General features: G+C 36.5%; 1 protein-coding gene across 1 annotated transcript in view; it reads left to right on the forward strand.

The window, feature by feature from the left end:
• v (Tryptophan 2,3-dioxygenase vermilion) overlaps positions 1-23,979 on the forward strand; it is a 143,838-nt gene that overhangs the window by 33,094 nt on the left and 86,765 nt on the right. Inside the window, exons 2-5 of the mRNA XM_090380792.1 lie at positions 1,452-1,548; positions 5,135-5,228; positions 7,301-7,368; positions 18,562-18,627. Of these exons, the coding sequence (XP_090236918.1) occupies positions 1,452-1,548; positions 5,135-5,228; positions 7,301-7,368; positions 18,562-18,627 (325 nt within the window). The remainder of the gene's footprint in view (positions 1-1,451; positions 1,549-5,134; positions 5,229-7,300; positions 7,369-18,561; positions 18,628-23,979) is intronic.

Consider the following 23,979-nt stretch of genomic DNA (forward strand, 5'->3'; position numbering starts at 1 on the left):
CACTGTAATTTGCAAAATTTAAGCCTTTCTTCGTAAGAGCAACCCTTTGTTCCATTCACTAATCTTGTTGCCCTTCTCTGTACTCATTCCAACAGCTCTACATCCTTCTTAAAATGAGGCCTCCAGACCTGTATACAGTACTCAAGGTGTGGCCTGACCATTGCCTTATACAAGGGGATAATCACCTCCTTATCCCTGCTAGAAAAATTCTTGTATATCATCGACAAGACACTATGAGCTACTCTTGCAGACCGTCTGCACTGCTCAGAAAACTTCATATCTGCTTGCACAATTACCCCCAGGTCCTTTTCGTTCTCTACCACTGTCAGTGCCGTACCACAGAGTTGATACATCACTCTGGGGTTACTGCTTCCCATATGCAGTACTTTGCATTTTTCAATGTTAAACTTCAGTTGCCACTTCTCAGCCCATCTGCCCAAAGTTTTCTATATCCTGTTGCAGTAACACACTGCCATTACTGTCATCAACAACCGTGCCAACCTTTGTATCATCTGCAAACTTCGATACTAAGCCTGATATACCTTCATCAATATTATTGATAAATATACAAAACAACAGTGGGCCTAACGCTGAGCCCTATGGAGCTCCAATAATAACATTAGTCCACGAAGAGTAGTACCCATTGATTACCACCCTCTGTCTTCTCCCACTCAACCATCCTTTTGTCCATTGTAGCAACTTACCCTTAATACCATTCTGCTCCAATTTGTACAATAGTCTTCCATGCGCAACAGTGGCAAAAGCTTTCCTGAAATCAGAGTATACGATCTCAAAATTATTTTTTGCATCCAGTTCCTTTGTAACCACATCATAATAACCAGTCAAATTTGTCAGACAAGACTTTCCCTTAACAAACCCATGCTGTGTCTGAATTATTGCTGCAGTCTTGTCTAGATGATCCTGCAATGCATCTTTAACCAGTGACACCATTATTTTACCCGGAATAGAAGTTAAACTAACTGGTCAGTAATTACTTGTGTCACCCTTCGATCCCCCTTTGTGAATTGGGGACACATTTGCACATCTCCAGTCTGTGGGGACCTCCCCTGAGTCCAAGGATGCTCTCATAATTATGGCTAAGGGTTTGCTTACTTCCTTTGCCACCTCCTTTAATATAACTGGATAGATCCCATCCACCCCAGGTGCCTTTCTTATGTTTAACTTCAACAATTTCTCCCCCACTTTGTTTTCAGTTAGGATAGATTCTGGCTTCCAAGTCAAATATCTAGTAAGAATAAAATTAAATTATAATTTAAGTTTAGCTACATTTAAGCACAAATAATTAGTGCCTTAAAATAAATACCATATATTAAAATTTTGCATTATTATGTTAAAATTAAAAATAGCTAAAAGTTTCTCAGACTTCAAAAATAACAATTTTTTTTTTTTGAATATAGCGCATTTATTTTTCTCATTCCCAATTTTTGTAGCATACCTGACAGAGCAGAAATTACTGATGAACAACTTAATCAAAATGTAGAGAGCTCTCTGATTTCTGGTGGAATGTTATATGGAGATTACTTGCAGGTAGAGACCATATTATATTTTTAATTGTTATTTAGAAATAATTATTATTAATGTGTTCCCAGTTAATTAATTTAGCATGTTGCTTGCATATTAGACTTTTCAGGAAGAGACAAACGTACAAATAGAGCATTGAGCAAATTAAGATTGCTACTGAGTGCCTCAGTCTCATATTGTGTCCTAGTATTACACTGCACTTTAAACAGAAAGCACTACTCCAAGTTTCAATCCTTTTTGAGCTTCATCAGGGGGGAAGGAAACACCGTGAATGATCCGATAACCCAGTGATGACAATATATGAGATATTTAGTATATTCAATGGATTGTATTTACTATATACAGCTGAGGCTATGCTCTATTTGTGTAATTGTTTCTACAGACTGAGGCTATGCCCTGTTTGTGTAACTGATTACGTGGAGGCGTTTAGTCTAAATTATTTGAGCTTTTAAAACTTTCTTCATCATCAAGCATATCATACAGCGTGGATATTTCTCATTGCTAGTTGTCAGGTCATTCACATATGGTGTTCATTTCTGTCAATGAGACCCGGGTGTGGAGAACGGCACATATTTTAAACAAATAGCAGCATACTTCTCCAATGCTTTTTATGTAAAGTGCATTTCAGTACCAGGGAAACTCGTGATAAAGGGCCTCCACAATACAAGGTCAATGCACTCAGTAGCAACCTTAGTTCAGTCAGCACTATGTACAGATTGGAGCTGAGCAAACTGTTTGCTGCTGAGTGCATGAAGTATAATTTATTAAGTTTAAATATCAGCTTCTCTTTATGTGATGTCTGTTTCAACATGAAACTTCATGTAAGCTTAAATCTCTTCAAAAATTCAAATAATGAACTGTGTGAAATATATAGAACTTGATAAATTCATTGTTATACTCAGAAAATTTCTTAGTGATTTAATTGTGGACATACTAAATTTTCAAGATGTAAACTTATGAGCCAAAACATTCTAGTCTCATGGAGTCAGTGCCACCTGGTGTAGCATTGACTCCATGAAAGCATAGAAGATCAGGTATCTTTGGACAGAAGATGTCCTGCAATTTGGCAACAGAACAAGGCAGTGGCATGGACTGGCAAATGGTGCGTTACACTACATCCCACAAATGTGCAATGGGATTGATGTTGGGGAATTTCCCGAAATACTTGGACATGATTCTCAAACATTCCTGCACAATGTGGGCCCTGTGACATGGGGTTTTTCTTGATGAATGAGTCCAGTGCCATTTCCATACATGGTAACCACTTAGGGAAAAAATTGGTCTGAAACAGTGCCAAGGTAGGATCTGGTTGTGGTGAGGGTGTTAAATGGGAAACCAGTGGATGTCCATGAAAGCATTCCCCACACCATGATACTACTGCCGCTAGCCCATTTTCTGTAGTTGCAGCTGTTCACCTGCTCACCATTGAATACACATCCATCCATCAGTGTGATTGTTTCAACCTTGATTCATCAGATCAGGCAACTCTTTTCCAGTCATCCAATGTCCAAGAACAGTGCTCTCATGTTCACTGTAGGCAGAAGTGTCAAGGCAGTCAGTCAAACATGGACACATGAAGAGATCACTTACCATGTGGACCTATCTGCAAGAGCATCTGCTGGATAGTGTCCTTAGAAATGTTTCTTCGTGCATCCTGGTTGTAGTCTGCCATTAATTGAGGGATCGTGAGCTGTCTGTTGTTCAGAACAATGCCATTCACCTTGACTGTCGACCAGTTGTGGTCTCCCAGTCCCGGCATGTTGGGTGGTTATGTGGCTCTCTTAAGACCATTCCAGCCACGCCTTCACTACAGTGGCCTTCAAACAACCAACAATGCCTGTGGTTGCTGAGATGTTGGTCCCTGCTTTCCTAGCAATGTAAATTATTACCCGTTCAAACTCTGTCGGGTGCTTCTCTTTCCCCATTGCACAGGCTTCACAATGACAAACTGACAGGCACTACCTGTGCCATCACTATATATGCTGCATTGGTTGACTTGCTCCTAGGTGCTGTGGGATGCATCCATTCATGGAGACAGGGGTCATAATGTTTTGTCATATGAGTGTATATATTTCATAAAATAATATTTGCATTTTACAAGAGTGTGTAAAATTTTTTTTTTTTAAATTACTATTTGTATATATATTTTTTTTTTTTCTGACGTTCTCTCTTAGAAAGATTGTCCTGTTAATTTTCTTATCCAGTTGCAGGCATCTCTCACTAACTGTTAATCCTCCTTAATGTCTCCAAAATTATCTTTCCCATTGATCCAATATTATCAATGATAGATACTATACTCTAACCAAAAGTGATAGGATATGTGTAGTTCAGAACACAACAGTCATTTATTAAGAAAATAAATATTGTGTTTGGCTAACTGTGGCCTTATGATTGCATGAATATATTAATATGGAAGGATTTCTACTAATTTCTGATAATAAAAAAAAACCTGCTCTATAGCACTCCACTCTTTCTCAGAGACCTTGAATATCTGAATTCAACATTCTAATTCATCTTCCAAGGCAACTCTGTTTAGTTGAGACTGGGACAGCTTAACAGAAATTTCTATCTGATTGTTGTTGGAAATTGTTATCACATTTGGAAGGTATAGTGCCACAAGGTACGGTGGGCTTCTAATTTGTGAATAAATCTACAATAAAATTTCACATTGTAAAATACACGAAAGTGGGACATTGGTCCTCCTGACCATAATGCTATAGACAGGCAGAATGTTAACCATACCTGTCTCTAAGGCAAATTGAATAGAAGATAAAGCATTCAAGAAATTGAAGAACCTTGCCATCCTTTCCCCTAGGTTAATCAAAACTTATTATCCACATTACATTTCCAGACACATTTTTATTTTATTCTGTTTTATTTTATCACTTTTATTGTTTCTGCCGTATTATTTTAATCCTAGACTAAACTTAAGAGATAGTTTAGTCTAGGATTGGCACTTTGCTGCATTTTTAATGAATCATACCTTCTTATCAGCCATTAGGCACACACCCAGGATTTTTCTTTGAGGAGGGCTGAGGATCAGAGCCATTGCTCTGAATTTTACTCAGTTTTGTTTGTTTTTATTGAGTCACTTTAAGGGAAGGTTGATGCTTTGCGGCAACCCCTGCATGTCCCCTGCCAGCTATACTACCTCTCTTACCATACTTATGCAGTTGCTTTATTACATTTGTGTATAGCTTCAACTGGAAAAGAAGTAAAGTGAAAAGTTTGATATTGAGTTTTAACACTACTCATGAAAGCTCATTAATTTTAGTGCAGGTAATACATTCAATTTTTTAATGCTTAAAATTAACAAACAAGGAAGCATGTTTATATGTGGGAATAAATAAATAATGTTTGCACCCTCATTGTAGAGCAGAAAAAATTACATATTTTTGTTCTTTAAAATCAGGGTGTGACTATTATACATGGGTAATGAATATGCGTAAATATAAGAGGTTAGCAACTTTTATGCTGATAAAGGCTTCACAAATGCAATTTGTGAATAAATCTAAAATTTTATATACAGGCGGTTACAGATTATATTTGGCTCTCTCTCCCTCTGTTTTAATAATTTTTTTTCATTATTTAGCTTGATCGTTTGCTTAGCTGTCAGCAGTCTGTATCCCAATTACATGGGAGGGAACCAGTCCATGATGAGCATCTGTTTGTCATTACGCATCAAGGTAAATATATATTGAATCATATTTGTACATGTAGTAGTGGCATATTCATAATTCACTTTTAACCATATGCAGAAGATGCACTTAGACCACTAAGAGTAGGAGCTCTTCTTAGTGGATTAAGTCCTGCATTATTTCTTTAACCAGACTCCATTACTTTCCCTGGAAAACATAAGTTAAGCTGTACTCAATATAGTTAGGGAAGGAGATTACGTGGTTGTTTTCCATTAAGATTATTACTATATTTTACCTGAAACATCACCATAATGTATAGTAGTTTAGGCAAATAGCTTAATAAACTATATTATTAATTTCACATGGTATTAAATATAGTAATAATCTTAAAGGTCTGTACTCGTGTAACCCTTTGATACCTCTTTGTGAATTGGGGATACATTTACACATCTCCAGTCATCCAGAGGAGTGACCTTGAACAGTGTCTCTTGGTTAGTATAAAAAAGCTTAGTGGTTTTTATGTTTCCTATTTATTATTGGTAACACCATCAGTTGGTTCCACATTGAGACTGTCCAGGATTCTTCTAATCTCTTTCTGTCAGAGAGAGAGAGAGAGAGAGAGAGAGAGAGAGAGAGAGAGAGAGAGAGAGAGAGAGAGAGAGAGAGACAGCAGTTGCAGCCAATTTTGTTGAATAGAAACAAGAAAGCTTGATTGTCACTTGTACAAAAGGCAATTTAGAGTTGGAAGTGGACGGGTCTCTTCCATTCTTAGATGTCCTGGTAAAACGTGTGGGCCCACACCTGGAAACTTCTGTATACTGTAAGCCAATGTGGTGTAGGCAGTTTACCAACTACAGATTGGGCCACGCCCCTAGCCATCTCAACAGCACCACCCGCACCCTATTCTCCCGTGCTTGGAGCCATTCCAGCTCAGATGAAGCTAGGCACACCAAGATTTCCACAGTGAGAACAGACCTGGCCAATTGTGCAAGTGCAAAACCTCTCAATCCACCCAAGACTATCATCGATGCATGACAATACGCCTACCGCTTACATTTCCTACTATCTGGGCATGTCGGGCAGATTTCAAAAATCCTCCGGGAAATATGCGTGCAACTTTCCAGTAGGAGCTTGCGTTCTCTGGTTTCTAGTGTGAAGACTGCTTTTGCGCAGCAGTGTGGTATACCACAACTTGAAAAGATTGTGGCAGCTGCTACATAGGAGAGAGCTTGAGATGCTTTCAAGACCACCTTGCAGAGCATGACAGGTCAATTTGCCTTGGTGAGACTGACCAATCCGCAATCATGGAACGCTTCTGGATGACCCACCATGACCTTAACCCCAAGCGTGATTACGAAGTGATTGACCAATCCCGACACTTTTGCCACCGCCTCTGGCTAGAGTCGCTTAACATTTTCATGCAATTCAAGAACTATGAATTGCTGCAAGGGCATGAGGCTACACTATCTTGGAGGCAACTATCTTGAAACCGGATAAAATTTGGCAGCAAATCCACATGTCTGTGCAACAACAATGGACAGCAGTCTAGTAGTTGAATATTTAATCACGTATCACTGCACGCACAACTCTGTATCTGTTAAATTTTGTCTCTAACGTCTTTATCCCGTTGGAATTAGCTGATGAAGGGGCCCATTTACCCTGAAAGCTTCATGTCATTTATTATTAAAACTTTTCTGGATTATACAGAATTCATCTATCCTTATTCATAACTTGTTTGTTACTATTCATGCAGAAAGTTTGATCCATGCCAGTGGTAGTATGCTTTAATTATTATCCTAACAATTGAATATGCTTTAATTGGCCTTAGCACACTTTATTTTTTTTTTCACTTCTCTGACATATTTTAAAAATTCATTTATTCAAAAAGAATGTTATAACCAGTGAAGTTGTCATAATGGAAAAATTGGTTCTCTCATTTTAGAGGTAATCGTAGATTATTTAAGTAAACTGTTCAGGTTACTTTAATTTTCTGCAGGAAAAGGTAATGAAAATGTATTCCAACAAATAAAATATTTCTGTGTCATGAATTTCTACTATTGAATATGTAGTTACTGAATCTACTGCTATACTTAAATAAATATAGTCTTTCTTATTTTTAGTGTATGAGCTTTGGTTCAAGCAAATCATAGTAGAGTTGGACTCTATAAGAAGTCTGTTCAACACAACAGTAAGTTCCTTTTTAAGGTATCTGCAAGTACTAATGTTACAAATAAATATGCCTGTGAGGAGGAGGAAAAAAAAAAAAAAAAAGCATTCTGGCTTGAAGATTTACCTATAATAGTAATTAAATAATAGGACAGTACCATACTTCATAATATTTCTGTCTTCTACAAATTTGAAGAAAATTTAAAAGGCAAAAAAATTTTCTCATAGTCTTAGTTCCCTTACACTGGAACTTAATCCACATTTTCAACAAACTGTCTCAGCAGATTATATATCAGTAGAGAAATATTTATATGAATAAATTTATTGCTATTTATATAAAAGGTAGTTGTTTAAGTAGTACTGCTGCCTTGTTACAAACTATTATTAGTTCGCAGTAAAAATTAGTTAATTAGAATTTGAAAAAGAAGCAGCTGTTAATTGCACTGCAGGCTCAATTATGTACTTTGAGGTATCTCATAGTAGTAATGGCAAATGATGCAAGAAAGCAAACTTTTATATAGCATTAGCCAAAAAAAAAAAACAGTTCACCCATCAGTACCCTCCGTGAATTTGTCTAGTTCTCCCTTGAATTTATTCAGCCCATCCACTTCCACAACAAATGATGGGGACCTGTTCCAACAATTAACTACCTACTGGCTGAAAGCAAATTTCCACACATCTATCCTGCAACTATCCTTTCTCAACTTGAATTTATGCCCCCTCATGTATGTAGTCTCAGCAAGTGGCAGAATACCATTAACATTCAGCTTACTCAATCCAGCCAAGGGTTTAAACACCTCAATCAGATCTCCCCACAGGTGCCTGGTCTCAAGATGCTGCAATTTGCAGAACTGAAGCCTTTATAGATAAGAGTCATCCTTTTGTTCCCTTCGCCAATCTGGTTGCCTTTCTGTGCACCTGTTCCAGAAGATTTACATCCTTCCTAAAGTGAGACCTCCAGACCTGTATACAGTTCCAGTCAACCCTTCCCCATCTCTTTCATCATGCAGTATGACTGATGACTTTTGAGGTTGATGGACATCATTGCAAGATCCAATCTTCCTTACATTTTTGAGGGTACTGCTCTAAAACAGTGTTCGCAGGCTTGACACTAGTTAGTACACTGGACCGAACCTATTGGTAACTCTTTAGGAGGCTTCCGGATCAGCTAGTGTATAATCTTGCTACCTTTTTTACTCTGCCAGATAATGACTGGAGGGAGTCTGAGTAGTGTGTATGCGGGGGAGGGGGCATTGTCGAGGCCACGTTATGTCAAGGATCTGGGTATATTCTTACCATGTGTACGCCATATCCAAAAATTTCATTACTTCATACAGGTGTCCCCCCATTTTTTTCTTACTATTGAATAGACCATGAATTCTGAAATTAATAGAGTAAGCTTATTTGCTAAAAGATCCAAACCTCCCAAACACTTCCTAGTTCATTTTACAAATATACGTGGTCTCAGTTCTAATCTCAACAATGTCCACTTGCAGTCAGCCAAACCCCCATGTAATTTTTCTGATAGAATCTTAGTTATTGGTTGATTCAACTACTACTCATCTCAGTTGCCCAAATTATTTGATGTATGATGCCTTTTGCCTAAAAGGTGGTACTTGTGCATATGTCTGTTCCGATATTATCTGTCAGAGACTTGGTAATTTGAAATCTCCTCTTTTCGATCTTCTCTGGCTTAAAATCTCTCTCTACCTCATTGTATCAAATTCATCTATTGTCTCTACCGTTCTCCCAACTCCACCAATCACTTGGAGCTCATTGACTTCCTCTCTTTGCGACTTGACTTTCTCCAGTCCAACGTTCCTAACAGTGAGGTAATTTTCCTTGGTGATTTTAATGTTCACAACTCCAACTGGCTTCCATTTTCTAGTCACACTGACCCAGCTGGTCAAGATGCTGAGGCTTTTGCAATTACTAATGACTTTGCACAGATTGTTCATTTACCTACAAGAATACCAGACAATCCTAACCATACAGCCAACATGCTTGATCTTTTTCTCACAAACAACCCTTTTAAGTACACGGTCGAAGTGAGTGGTCCTTTAGACATCTCAGATCACAACTTGGTGATTGTCTCTTCTCCAATGGCACCTTTATCTCATGACTATTCCCAACTTCGTGTTGTTTGGCATTGCAAAATGGGATGACCTGCGAGATTTTTTTCTTCTTTTCCTTGGTCGTACTACTGTTTCAAAACTTATGTCAACATTTGTTCAGATCGTGTCAGAAAAATTATTCTTGTAGGAATGGAATCCTTTATCCCACACTCCACATTAAAATCTCGTCCTTTATCTAAACCTTGGTTTTCCAATAAATATGCTAAGGCCATTCAGGAGAAGAATGCTGCATATTGTAATTGGCTTATTTCCAATTTTTCAGTTTAATTTTCTGCCTACATCAAAGCTCACAACAATTGTAAAGCAGTTATTAATTAGTCCAAACTAGAATTTGAACAGGCTAAGAGTAGAAATTTGCTTCTTGCCCTGATGGTAGCTGAGCATTCTGGTCTCTTGCCAAAGCTATTGGCTGCAACTCTTACCCATCTCTGCTCCCACCTCTGTAAAAACCAGATGGTTCTGTTGTCACTTCGGCCAAGGATAAAGCTGACCAGCTAGCATCCCATTTTTCTTCCAACTAACGTATTAATGATCTTGGTAAAACACTTCCCACCATTCCCAACACACTCCATTCAATGCCTCCTGTGGTCTTCCATCAAAAGAATGTCAGAAGGATTTTGATGAATCTTGATGCTAAGAAAGCTTCAGGTCCTGATGATATTTCTCCACTTGTTCTCAAAACCTGTGCTCCTGAACTTGCTTCTGTTCTTTGCCAACTTTTTTTCACTTTCTTATTCCAAAGGTGTTTTTCCTTCTTCTTGGAAATTTTCTCATATCCAGCCAGTTCCAAAAAAAGGGTGACAAATCCCTCCCATCCAATTATCGTCCCATTGCAATTACTTCTACTCTTTTTCTAAATTAATGGAGAAATCAATTAACCACCAACTCTTAAACTACCTAGAAACCTTCCGTCTGATCAACAATATCACCAGCATGGATTCTGTCATTGTCAATCCACTGGTGATATTCTGGCTTATGTTACCCATTTATGGACAAATTCAGTGGAAAAGTTCAGTGAAACATAAGCAGTTGCTGTTGACATCTCAAAGGCTTTCGATTATGTTTGGCATAAAGATCTTCTTAACAAGCTTCCATCTTATGGTTTGCCAACTGTTTTTTGTAATTGGTTATCCAGTTTTCTCTCTGATCGCTCACTGAGGGTGATGGTAGATGGCTCTCTGTCTTCTAACTTCTCCAGTAATGCTGGTGCCCCCCACTCTTTTCCTCTTGTATATTAATTACCTTCTTCCATTGACTGGAAATGCTATCCATAGTTTTGTCGATGATAACACATTGCATTCCACTTTCAGTTTTGAAAAACCTTACCCTGTTCAATCAGCTTCAACTTCTTGAATATCCACTACCAATTCCTTAAATGCTGATTTACAGTGGGGCAAAGACAACTTAGCTGATTTCAATCCTTCAGTATCTCAGTCTTGTCTTATATCTCACAAAAGGATTCTTCTGCTCCTATGCTTATCTTTGGCGACACTCAGATTTCTAGGCAAAATAATATATCTCTTTTGGGAATTACCCTGACTTCTTCTAATCTCTCTTGGCACAAGCACATTACTAATATTGCTTCCTCTGCATCTAAAAAACTTGGATTTCACTTTCTCTCTCAGCGTTACTTTTCTTCCAAATAACTGTTCACTCTGTGCAAATTGCAAATCCATCCTACCATGGAATATTGTTTCCACATCTAGGGTGGTGCCCTCAAAACCTCTCTCAGGATTCTAGATTCCATTCAGAAGAGGGCAGTTTGGTTAATTAATGACCCATCTCTAACAGAGTCTCTCCACTCACTGTCTCATAGATGTACTGTTTCTGCTGCATGCCTTTTCTACAGATACTTCCATGGGCACTGTTCTTCTGAATTAGCTTCTATAATTCTCGCTCTCTTTAAAAACAGTCCAAACACGTGCCACCACCAGCCAACAGCCATTTACTGTCCAACTTCAAATTCACAGAACCAACTTTACATCTTCCTCATTTATTCATTCAACTGCTGTTTTCTGGAACAACCTTCCTTCATATGTCTTTCCTGAAAATTACAGTCTATAGAAGTTCAAGTCTAATGTCAACAAATATCTTCTCCCATCTTCTCAACCTCTGACCTATAGGTTCTAAGTACTGTAGGTTCTAATACCTCATGTTTGGAGTTTTCATAAATAAAAAAAGTACTCAAGATGTGGCCTAACCATAGCCTTATACAAAGGAGTAATCACCTCCTTATCTGTGCTGGTCGAGTTTCTGTATCTCTTTGAGAAAACCCCATGAGCTATCCTGGCAACATGTCTGCACTGTTCAGTAAATTTCATGTGTGACTGTATAATTACCCCCAGGTCTTTTTCATTCTCCACTACCCTGAGTGTATTACCACACAGTTGATAAGTTACTCTGGGGTTACTGCTACCTATGTGCAGTACTTTGCATTTGTCAATGTTAAACTTCAACTGCCATTTCTCAGCCCATCGACCCAATTTTCTTTCTCAGATCTTGTTGCAGTAGCTCACCCTGATGACTTGGCACCTCCGTAGCCAGGTGAGCAGGAGCAGCAGTGCGTAGCACGTGCTTCTTGATTAGACTGGGGTTCGAGCCCATGACCACCAAATACGGAGGATACGGAAAGGTCAGGGAATGACCACTGCATATCCCCCTAAGCAATATGGCCTTAGTTGTTGCTAATGCTCCTATAAAAAACCAAATAACAATAATAACCCTGATGACTGTCGTTAGCCACCCTGCCAACCTTTGTATCATCTGCAAACCTAGACATTAAGCCTGATATACTTTCATCAATATCATTAATAAATAATGAAAACAACAGTGGGCCCAGCACTGAACCCTGGGGTACTGCACAAAGAGCAATGCCCATTGAAAACCACTCTGTCTTCCACTTAACCATCCCGTTATCCATAGCAGTAACTTGTAATATCTTACTGGACAAACTGGAGCAATGTCACATTGCTCCAGTTTGTATAGCAGCTTTTATGTGCAACAGTATCAAAAGCCTTCCTGAAATCTAAGTATATGATGTCAAAGTTATTTTTTTGCATCCAGTTCCTTGGTCACTGCATCATAGTAACCTATCAGATTGGTTAAACAAGACCCCCCTTGGAAAATCCATGCTGTGATTTCAGTATAATTGCATTCCTGTCCAAATGGTTCTTTATTTCTTCTTTAACCAGTAATTCGATTATTTTCCCTGGAACAGACATTAAGCTAACAAGTCTGTAATTACTCATTTCACTGGTGCCTCCGTAGCCATGTGGGTAGGAGCAGCAGTGCATAGCACACGCTTCTTGATTTAGATCAGGGTTCGAGCCCATGACCACCAAATACAGAGGATGCGGATAGGTCAGGGAATGACCACCGCATATCCCCAGAGCAATATGGCCTTAGTTGCTAATGCTCCTAAAAACCAAATAACAACAACTCATTTCACCGTTTTAATCCCCCTTTAAATTGGAGATAAATTTGCTTTCATATTTGTAAGTGTAATAACAAGATGACTTTGAAATGGTGAACGAAACTTTAGTTTGAGAGAAGCAAGTCCATTGGAAACTGTTTACAGAAGACAAAAATGTATTGTTCAAATACACATTGATCTAACCTGGCATGCTGCTCTGATTCAGAGTACTGAATTGTAATTAGCATTAGCATTAGTAGAGGCATATGATGCAAGAAAGCAAGCTTATTCAGCATCAGCCAAAAAAAAAAAAAAAAAAAAAAAAAACCCTCTCCCATTTCACCCCTCCGTTCGTTCGAAATACCTCTCCAGTTGAGCTTTAAATTTGTTTAGGCTATCAACTTCAACAACAAGTGATGGAAGTCGGTTCCACCAACCAACCACCCGCTGGCCAAAGGCAAATTTCCGCACATCTATCCGACATCCGTCCTTCCTCAATTTGAATTTATGCCCTCTGAGGTGATTATTCTGAGAAAGATGAGTGAATGATTATTTAATTTGGTAATAAATGGTTTTGAAGCATCCACTGTATTCAAAGATGCACACAAATAGAGTCAAAATGTCTTATATTGGGAGACAACTTTCTGGATATTAATTGGAATTTGTGGGTTGGTCACTCACAAAGTAGCAAGACTTTTGTGGATTTATTAGATCACTTTTTCTGCACCAACGTGTTAGAGAGGCAGTAACCTTGGTCTGGTTATCAGCAAATGACTCTTCATGCATTAAGCATCTACAGGTAAAAGAACCACTAGGTGGCAATGATCACAGCATATTGTTGTGGGATTTACTTGAAGATGTACCATCAGAAAGGCCCCTTACTAGATCTTGATGGCAAACTTCACTCAAAATACTTCACTTGAGCAAAGTGTAAGTTACTTTGTGACGTCTGTACTGAAAAAAAAAAAAAAAACAATGCCCATGGGCTGTTACCAATTGAATATAAAAGTCAATAAACATCCACTTAGTTTTTCAGATCATTAATGTGAAGTATAAATGGATGGCAGTACAGCATGAAATCAGATTTTGTTTTATAATAGGAAATGCTGATGGTCATGCTAGTTTCCACATTGGACTTTGAAAGGAACGGGGATAAAAAAAAAAAAATCTACCATCTCTGTTAACTATTGAATATAAACATTGATTTAGTTTTTCAGATGGTTTATATGAAGTAGCCGCCTCCGTGGGCAGGAGCAGTAGTGCATAGCACACGCTTCTTGATTAGACTGGGGTTTGAGCCCGTGACCACCAAATACGGAGGATTCGGAAGGTCAGGGAATGACTACCACATATCCCCAGCCTGGATAAAGGGTGAGGGTTGGCGTCAGGAAGGGCATCCGGCCGTAAAAATTGCATGCCAAAACAAACAAAAAAAAAAAAAAAACCTGACCCATATAATAATGGGAAAAGGTGAGGACAAAAAAAAAAAAAAGTAGCTACTGTCAAGGTCAAAGGGAAGGGCTTTTGCTTTCATAAGTGTGACACAATGGGCTCAGATAATTTTTAAATTCTATTCAGTGGGATCAACTGATGATGCTACCAACAGCTAATTCTAAATGGGAAGCATTTGAGTAAATAATCATAGAAGCTACTGGGCTTTTTATACTAACTAAGCGATACAGTTCAAGGCTTAGACTTAAATGGATGTCAGATAATCTGATGAGACTAGTGGCAGAGAAGAAAAATACATTGGATGCATATATATTATCAGAGGATACAGAAATCTATAGTAGGTATGAACTAGTCTGTAATCGGGTCTCAAAGGGCATTAGGCAAGCTAAGGCAGATTATGAGAAGTCCTGGGAAATGAATGCAAAGAAAAGTAGCAAAGTCTTCTTTACTTATGTGAACACTAGAAAGAAGGGGAATAAATCACATTGTTGCACTACATATGAATGGCATAACTGTTGATGATCTTGCTCAGGCTGCAGAAAAACTGAATAGATATTTTGCATCTACATTCATGCATGAGGAATTTTTTAGGAATGGTGGATGCCAGAAGTATATCAAATTATAGAGAGCTGAATGATTTTGTGATACCTGAGAGGAAACTAGAAGAGAAATTGTTAAGGCTAAACATAAATAAGGCACCTGTGGCTGATGGAATCCATCTATTTATATTAAAAGAAGTAAAAAGGAGAAAGCAAACCTTTGGCTATAATTTAGAGAGCATCCTTGGATTCAGGGGAGGTAACTATGGATTGGAGATGTGCAAATGTTTCTCCTTTGACAGGGAAATGGAAGGGTGAAGCAAGAAATTACAGATCTCTAAGCTTGACTTCTGTTCCAGGGAAAATAATGGAGTCAGTAATTTTTTTTTTTTTTTTTTTTTAACCAGGAAGTTGTTAATTACTGGAATAAGTTGCTTCCCTGTTTAGTTGAGACACTGGCAGCCTAAGAAAATTCAAAGGTTAGCAGGATAGATACCTGTGTAAGGGGAGGAATTGCATAGTTAATTTATCATTATTGCTTAAAATTTTTATTATTATTTTATTTATACAGTGGACTCCGCTTTACGATTGGTTCACTGTATGATCAGATCACTTTATGATGGACTCTTCATAATAAAATACCATTCACTATACGATATGTAGTAAGCACCGGTCATTGTGATCACTCTTGCCAATTGAATTTTAATAGTATTAAAGGCAATTCTAATAAGCGAAAATTAGAGGAATGTTGCCCACAGGCTATAAAAGTAAAGATATAAAGCAAAAATTTACACTTTATTACCTTACCAATTAATAAAATTAGATTATACGTGAAAATCAGAAGAATTTTCCACAGGTTAGTAAAATAAAAATAAATTTGTGCCTATGTACACAGCTTAATTAATACTGTAATATGTACATATTAACTAATTGATATTTCTGTTCACTGACATTTTTTTGGGGGGAGGGTTGTAAAATTTGAAACAGTAAAAAAGATAAGCAATCAATAACAATGAACATGACATGCACAAATTGCAACTAACACCATGTGCACAAGTGAGATATGGAGCAATAAGTTTACGAAGCTTAAAAAGTAGGAATGAAGAGAAGATTCTGAAAATTTATTTATGTTTTTTATATAATTGAAGAGGAAGGGGAAATGCATTTCACCATTATAACGTAAAAACCCACAGAATTCCAGTTGTCAGTATTATCTCAAATGCAATAAGATCGAGTTTACTACCCATTTATAATAGACTGCACTAACAGAAAAGCCCAATAAATCAGAAACTGCAAATGTGTTATTATTGTTTTATGATTGTGACCTCCACAAATATGCTTTAGAAGAATATCACAAAGGCATTCAAAATTGATTCTTATAACCGAACATATGATAACGATGAACGTGTAATGCATTTTAATGATTTGAATTGTTTTTTCGAAATGGCTGATTCCACTAACCAGTGATCTTGTTAACTGGTGCTTACTTATTTCACTTTACAATGGGCTTATGATTGTCTCCGACCAGACCACATGGTCCTTCCTCTCAGCCAATAGCAGTGTTTTTAAACATGTTGGCCATGTGTTTTGTTTTTGCATCCTTTAATTGAAGTGATTTTTTTTGTTGTGTTTTAATCAACGTATTAATTGTAATAAATATTTTTTTAATCAATATGTATAATTTCTAATATAAAAATCACCTTTTAGAGATAAATAGTTTAGTTATATAGTGAAAATTTCAACTTCCAAGGTCTTGGAACGAATTATCAAAAAACAATGTGTTATTGGGTTCACATTACTATATGATGGTGTTTCTGGAATGGATTAATATCATAAAGTGGGGGTCCACTGTATATTTATTTATTGGCTGAAGCAGCAAAAGCTTGGGGCCTCCTTGCCCTGTGTAATACTAATACCTGATTCTTGAATTTTTATCCATTACTTAGATTTAACATTGTTATTATAACACGTGACATCCTATTAGGCTTTGTCTGTTAAATACTGTCACATTTGGCATGGTATAATGGCTGCCATAAAAGTCAACCATTTATGGAGAAAGTTAAAAATTTAAGCACTTTAATCTGTATAAAGTAAAATTTGATGGCTGAGAATTACAGATAATTCTCAGACATTTCATGGTACTTTCTGTGCTAGTCGCTAAAGAAAATATTTTCTGTACTTTGTTTAGTGGCTATAAAGCTGAGCAGGAAAAGGTTGGTTATTCAAGTATGAATTAAATTGTTGATTTAGTTCATTTAATTTTAAGATCACTATTAGCATTAGTAGAGGCATATGATGCAAGAAAGCAAGCTTATGCAGCATCAGCCAAAAAAAAACCCACTTCCATTTTACCCCTCCATTGATAAATAGTTAATTAGTTATCCTTTAGTTAACATAATTTTAAATTAATAAAATAATAAGTTGGGTAATTAATGGATAGCTGATTCATAAATAATAATATTAAATCAAATAAATGTAGTATCAGTTTCATTTGCATAGATAATAACCACATACATAGTTTCAAAAATCAGGTTTGAGAACAAATAAAAAATAATATATAAAATAATAGAAATGGAAATTGGATTAATAAATACTGTATAAAAATGTTAATAATGAGAATAAAGAGCTCCGTTATCTCCACTAACATAATTCTGAATCCTCCTACATAATTACAAATTATGAAAAATTGCCTTAAGATGAAAAGCTAACTCTTAATGCCATATGACCAGGTATAAAATGTAGCACTGACATATTATTAATGCCTGAAGTCCTTAACTTAGTCTGAATAATTAACTGTCAATGATTGTTGTAATAAGAACAGCATTCCTGATATAGAGATTTATTAATTTTATTTTGTTACTATGTATTTATTAATCAGTTGTCCTTTAATTAAATTGTTTTATTAATTTAATCATTTACCTATTAACAATTGTTATTTATTAATGATAGTTATGTAATCTCAAAATTAACTGATTTAATAAATAGATTAACAAAATTAATAATGCATGAAATACTTAAGTTCCAAGCTTTCCTATTCTGCTGTCTTTACAAGTCACTGAAGAAATGATACATGAAGTATGACGAAACATCTCAAAATTCTTATTTTACTGTAATTTTATTATATTTAATAATAATTATACTATAAAATAATTGTCTAATTATTATCCATTTTTTGTTTATCATTATTATATAAATTTAATAATTTATACAATATAAATTTAATATAATTATATTAAATATAATTAAATTATGTTTAATATAATTTTATTATATTGTAATTTCTTTAATAATTAAAGACAGATTTTTACTCTGTGCGAGTTGACAAGTATAAATTTTCATTTTTCTCCATTTCTGTTTACCAGTGTGCTATGCCACTTATTTAACAAGTTGTGAGGCCATTTAGCCAAGGCCAAATACTACTAATCCTGAATTATAGCATACAGTTTACTAATTGAATATGTTTGGTACTTGATAACAGAAGTTTACAAGATATTTTGAAATCTCTGTTATTAAATGTTTTTGAAACTATAATATCCCATTGAGGAATTCATAATAAAAGAAAAATTTATTGCTTAATTAAATATCTTTCCAGTAAATGTAAGTAGGCATTCAGAACTCTAATTTAATTTATAGATATCAGTTTCATTATAACTTATTTATTTATTATTTTTTTACAGGAAGTTAATGAAGCCAAAATGTTAGTTATATCATCTAGGTTGAATCGAATAGTACTTATACTAAAAGTAAGATATATAGAACATAATTTGTTTCTTCTTTCACTTTCAGTAACATAAGATGTTAATTTCATAAGTAAATAAATTTTCTTTTTATGCTCCAAGGTATCCACATAGAGTTAGAGGAGCTCACAAAATAGAGAATAAAGGAACATTTATGTATTTAGTGGTTATGTGAGATTGAAACATAGTCAACTCAAATTTGTGTACTCCTGTGTTCACCAGTTATCTATATCAGGCCTTCTAATGTAGCTGAGTAATAGATGGTAAATTATGTACTACTGCTATCTGTAATAGGACCTACAGGAGCAAATGCTCACTGACAAGTTATTTTGTGATCCATATCCAGGTTATTTCTCTTGAAAGAGGTGTTAGTATTCAACTGTGATGATCCCAAGTAGCATCTGCACCACTTCATTGGAATTCAGTGGTGGCTACTTCCCATGGGTGACTGTTGATACACTCAATTCTAATTTAATTTCAAGTTGTTTATTTATATTATTGCTTTAGTGCTTACATACAGGTAACAGTAGTACCTCTTGAGCTAAACTTGCTGTATATATAATAATTCTTTCATGTGGAAAATGAGTTTTTTTTTAAATTTTGGTTAGCTGCTTGGTGATAATTCCACATATGGTTTGTATAATTTATACTTTAGATGGGAAATATAAATAATTTCCATTATTTATATTTCTAACTGTTACTGCCATTGATTTAAATGACTGCTCCTTACTTACTTACTGCCTAAAAATGTAAAACTTCAGATCAAAGTAGCAGAAATACTTTGGTTTTGGGGAGAAATTCTGAAAGCAGTTCTGCTATGAATCAGATTGTTGGTTGATATGTTGTTTAATGGCACAAGGGCTGCTAAGGCCATATTATGCCTGATTCTATTCCGTAGTGCAATTACCAGTTAAAATCTGTTAAATAATCCTATTTGTTTCAAGAAAACAAAGAACTTGTCTAGATTTGCATAATCTCCAATCAGATGAAGTAATGTCAAAGGTTCTTGCAGATGTGAAAATTTGTGTTTTGATAATTATTATAATGATTGCAATTTATTAGAATATGTTTCACGGTAAGTGTAGACTGACAAAATGTACAGTACAAATAGGCAGATCTTCCCCTATGAGTAGATAAATATGGGTTAGATGCGTGTGCCCAATATGTGTCCTAACCAGGATCACTTCCTCTTGCCTATTTGATTGCATGCTTGATGGCCACAACTTAGGTTCGTGTTTAAATTGAAGCAGCTTATTGCCGCCCTGAGCCTGCCAGATTTGCAACCATTGCTCTTCACACACATTTTTTATGACTGATTTGTAGTCGCATACTGCACTTGGTAGTTAGGAGAGTTGCAGTGATTGAATGGTTTGGATGTTTAGCTGCTTGATCTGCATATTCATTTCCTTTGATGCCTACATAACCTAGTATCCAACAGAAAGTGGTTAGCAGCAGATAATGCATTTATCTGTGATCTGATTTGCTTCAAGATGGTTTGGCTTGGATGAATTTTTTAATGCTGTTATTGCACTCGAAGAGTCAGAATAGATCATTGTTTGCTTATAAGACAGATCAGTCATGTGATCTAGAGCTATCTTTATTGCAAAAATTTCGGCAGTATGGATTGCATTCCTTCAGAAGAGACACAGAACTAGAAAAGATAGTAGAAACTGCTGCTGCGCCTACCATTGTAGTTGTTTTAGAGCCATCGGTGTGTGTGTATATATGAAACCACTGAGAATGTTTGGCTACATGTGCAGCATGGAGTTTCCTGATGGTGAGATCTGCTGTTTGTTTTTTCCCCCATTGTTGGAAAGAGATCATATACCGGTGTATAACTAGACTACGGAGGGTCATAAGTGCTTGTGTCCTGAAAGATATTATCCATATGTAAATTCCAGCATTCTATTAATTGTAGTAGCCTTATTGCAATTGGCTTGTTTTCATTAGGTTTGTTGTCATAAAAGGTGGTCCACTCAGGCTCAAATAAGTATGGCCAAATAGGATGAAAGGGAAGGCTCTATATTTTTGCTGCATAGTTCAGTAGCAACGTTTTCCTCAAAGATGGAGTGGAGGTTCATGTGCCTCTATATATGGACTGTGTACAGGGGATGTTTTAAATTCCCCTGAGGCAATCCTTTGGGCACTGTGATGGATAGTGTCTAGCCGAATTAGTGCACTTTTCCTAGCTGAATCATAGATTAGTGATCCGTAATTCAAGTGAGATCTGATTTAATATCCAATATAGTTGAAGCAGAGTGTATCGATCAGCACCCCATGTTGATGAAGAGAGTACTCTGAGGATATTTAATTTTTTCAAGCAACTAATTCTCAGATATGTGATGTGTTGAATGAAGTTTAATTTATTGTCCAGGATTAGGCCAAGAAATCTGATACTATTGGAAAGGAAAGAGGTATGGTGAAATGTTTAAGTTGTAATTCAGACTCAGAGTGGATCTTATGTTTTTTTTACAGAAATGAATACAGTTGGCTTTTTGTGCTAATAAGCGGTAGTCATTGTGAGACATCCACAGCTCTATTTTGTTAATTGAGATCTGAAGCTCAATTAACAAAATAGGCACTCAATGGAATTCATATTTTTTCCTTGGTATAAGATCATGAGGTCATCTGCATAATGATATAATTCTACTGTGCTTGGAATATCGTGGATGAGATTGTTTATTCTTATTAAAAATAGCGTAGGACTCTAAATAGATCCCTGAGGGATCCCCTCCTCCTGTATATGGATTCTAGAAAGAATATTTAGATGACTGCACTGGAGAAAGTTTTGAATAAACAAGGAAAGCCTGCCTTGTAGTCCAAAGGTGTGAAGATCCCGTAAAATACCGAAACGGCATGTTATCTGGAAAGGAAGGTGCTGGAGATTTCAAGGACTGTTGGGAGTCATCATGGAATAAGTAAATATATGGGCTGTGTTTAATAAATAAATAAATAGGATAACTAAGAGTAAGAACAGGTGCATGTATATATTTGCATGCACTCCAATGCTAGGAGCATAGTAAATAAATTTAAAGAATTTGAAGCGCTGGTCAAGACATCAAACGTGGACATTGTTGGGATATTAGAAGCATGGTGTCACACAGATACAAGGAATACAGAATTTGAATATGGGGAGTGTAATGTGTACAGAAAGGACACACATGATAGGAAGGGAGGAGGGGTTATGCTGTTAGTTAAGAAACACAAAATCTAAGGCAGTGCATCCAGTTGAAATGGGTGGAAAGTGCAATGTTGAGTCAGAGTCAGTTTTGTGAATCTGATGAGGACAATGAACAACTGTACAGAGAAATAGTGAGCCAGTAAATCAGAATGTTTTATAATGGTGGATTTTAACTTTCAGATATTGACTTGAACTTGTGGGTTGGTCACTCACACACTAGAAAGACTTTTGTGGGATTTGTTGGATGAATGTTTTCTACAGCAACATGTTCGAGAGGCAACTAGAGGGAGTAATACTCTTGATCTGATTATTAGCAGTGAATATTTATGCATTAAAAATTTGCAGATAAAGGAACCACTTGGTGGCAGTGATCACAGTGTGTTGATGTGAGATTTACTTAAAGATGTAACTACTATCAGGGTAAAAGAAAAGGCTTTTGCTTTCATTAAGGTGACCACAGTGATCTCAGAGAAGTTTTAAATTCTATACAGTGGGACCAACATCCCACTGTATAGTTGGGATGTTGGTCTCACAATTCTAAATGGAAAGCATTCAAGAAATTAATCATGGAAGGTTTTTGGTTGGTATGAAAAGCCACTAGGCTTTTCATGCCAACTAAGAAATGCTGTTCAAAGTTTAGGCCTAAATTTATGTCGGATGAACTAATGGGACTTGTGGCAGAGAAGAAAAATGCATGGGAATGCATATAAATTATCACCTGACACAGAAGCCTGTGGTAGATATAAGCTATATCCACATAGACTGGAGATGTTCGAATGTATCCCCAATTCATAAAGGAGGATCAGAGGATAACATGAGTAATTACAGACCTGTTAGTTTAACTTCTGTTCCAGGGAAAATAAAGGAGTCACTGGTTAAAGAAGTAATGCAGGATCATCTAGACAAGTCTGCAGTTATAGTTCAGACACAGCATGGGTTTCTTAAGGGGAAATCTTGTCTGACCAATTTGATTGGATTCTATGATATGTTCACAAAGGAACTGGAAACAAAAAATAATTTTGATATCATATGCTTGGATTAATATCCAATATAAGATATATTTGATATTATATACTTTTGTGGAAAGCTTTTTATACTGTTGCACATAAGACTGCTGTAAAAATTGTAGCAGTGTGGCATTAAGGGCTAGCTGCTGCTGTGGATAAAGGGATGGTTGAGTGGGAGAAGACAGAGTGGTAATCAATAGACTAATGTTGTTAGTGGAGTACCCAAGCATTGTTGTTTTCAATATTTATCAATGATATTGATGAAGGTATGTTGTGCTTAGTGTCCAAGTTTGCAGATGATACAAATGTTGCCAGAGTTGTTAATAACAGTACACTACTGCAACAGGAATTAGAAAAGTTAGGCAGATGGGCCGAGAAGTGGCAGCTGAAGTTTCACATTGATAAATGCAAAGTAATCCCAGAGTACTTGAGAAAGCATAAATTCAAATTGAGAAAAGACGGTTGCAGAATAGATGTGTTATAATTTGCCTTTAGCCAACGAGCAGCTGATTGCTGAAACACACGTCCATCTGTTGTTGTTGTGGAAGCCCTCGTATAATTCCGCAAATTCAGTGTTCTGTGGGATTATGTGAGGGCTTGAAGAATAGGGTTGATGTGTTCGAAGGATTAAAAGAGGGGGACCCATCAAGCACCCAGCCTCCCAGCCCAATGCTTGAGCTCTTACATCACACTACACAAAGCCATCCTGTGCGGCAGAGACCATTTGTCTCACAGGAAGTAGCTATAGGTGGTGACTTGATTGTTGGGGAAGTGGAAAAGGATCAGGTTATTTATGCCAGGGGCTAAAATAGATGATATTGAAGAGCAGCTTCATCCTTTAAGGGCACAAATATTGTTGTAAATATTGGCACTAACGATATTAATAGTAAGAGATCTGTGGATTTACTTAGCAAGTACAAAGCAATCTTCAGAAAAAGTCACGAGCTAGAACTGAAAGTGTCTGCAATTCTGCCCTGACACAATAAGAAGTATTACATGATGAGAGCTTTGTCAATCAATTCTGCCCTGGAGAGACTGTGCAAGGTTCATGGGGTAGAATTTTTCTCAGCATGGTCTCTGCTTGTTAACAGGAGAGACTGGTTTTATAGGGATGGGATACACTTAAACAGAAGAGGTGCAAGAATATTTGCTGATGCTATTGATGCAGTG

The sequence above is a fragment of the Mastigoproctus giganteus genome, chromosome 9 (genome assembly GCF_048544385.1).
Source record: "Mastigoproctus giganteus isolate SK-2022 chromosome 9, ASM4854438v1, whole genome shotgun sequence".
Classification (NCBI taxonomy): domain Eukaryota; kingdom Metazoa; phylum Arthropoda; class Arachnida; order Uropygi; family Thelyphonidae; genus Mastigoproctus; species Mastigoproctus giganteus.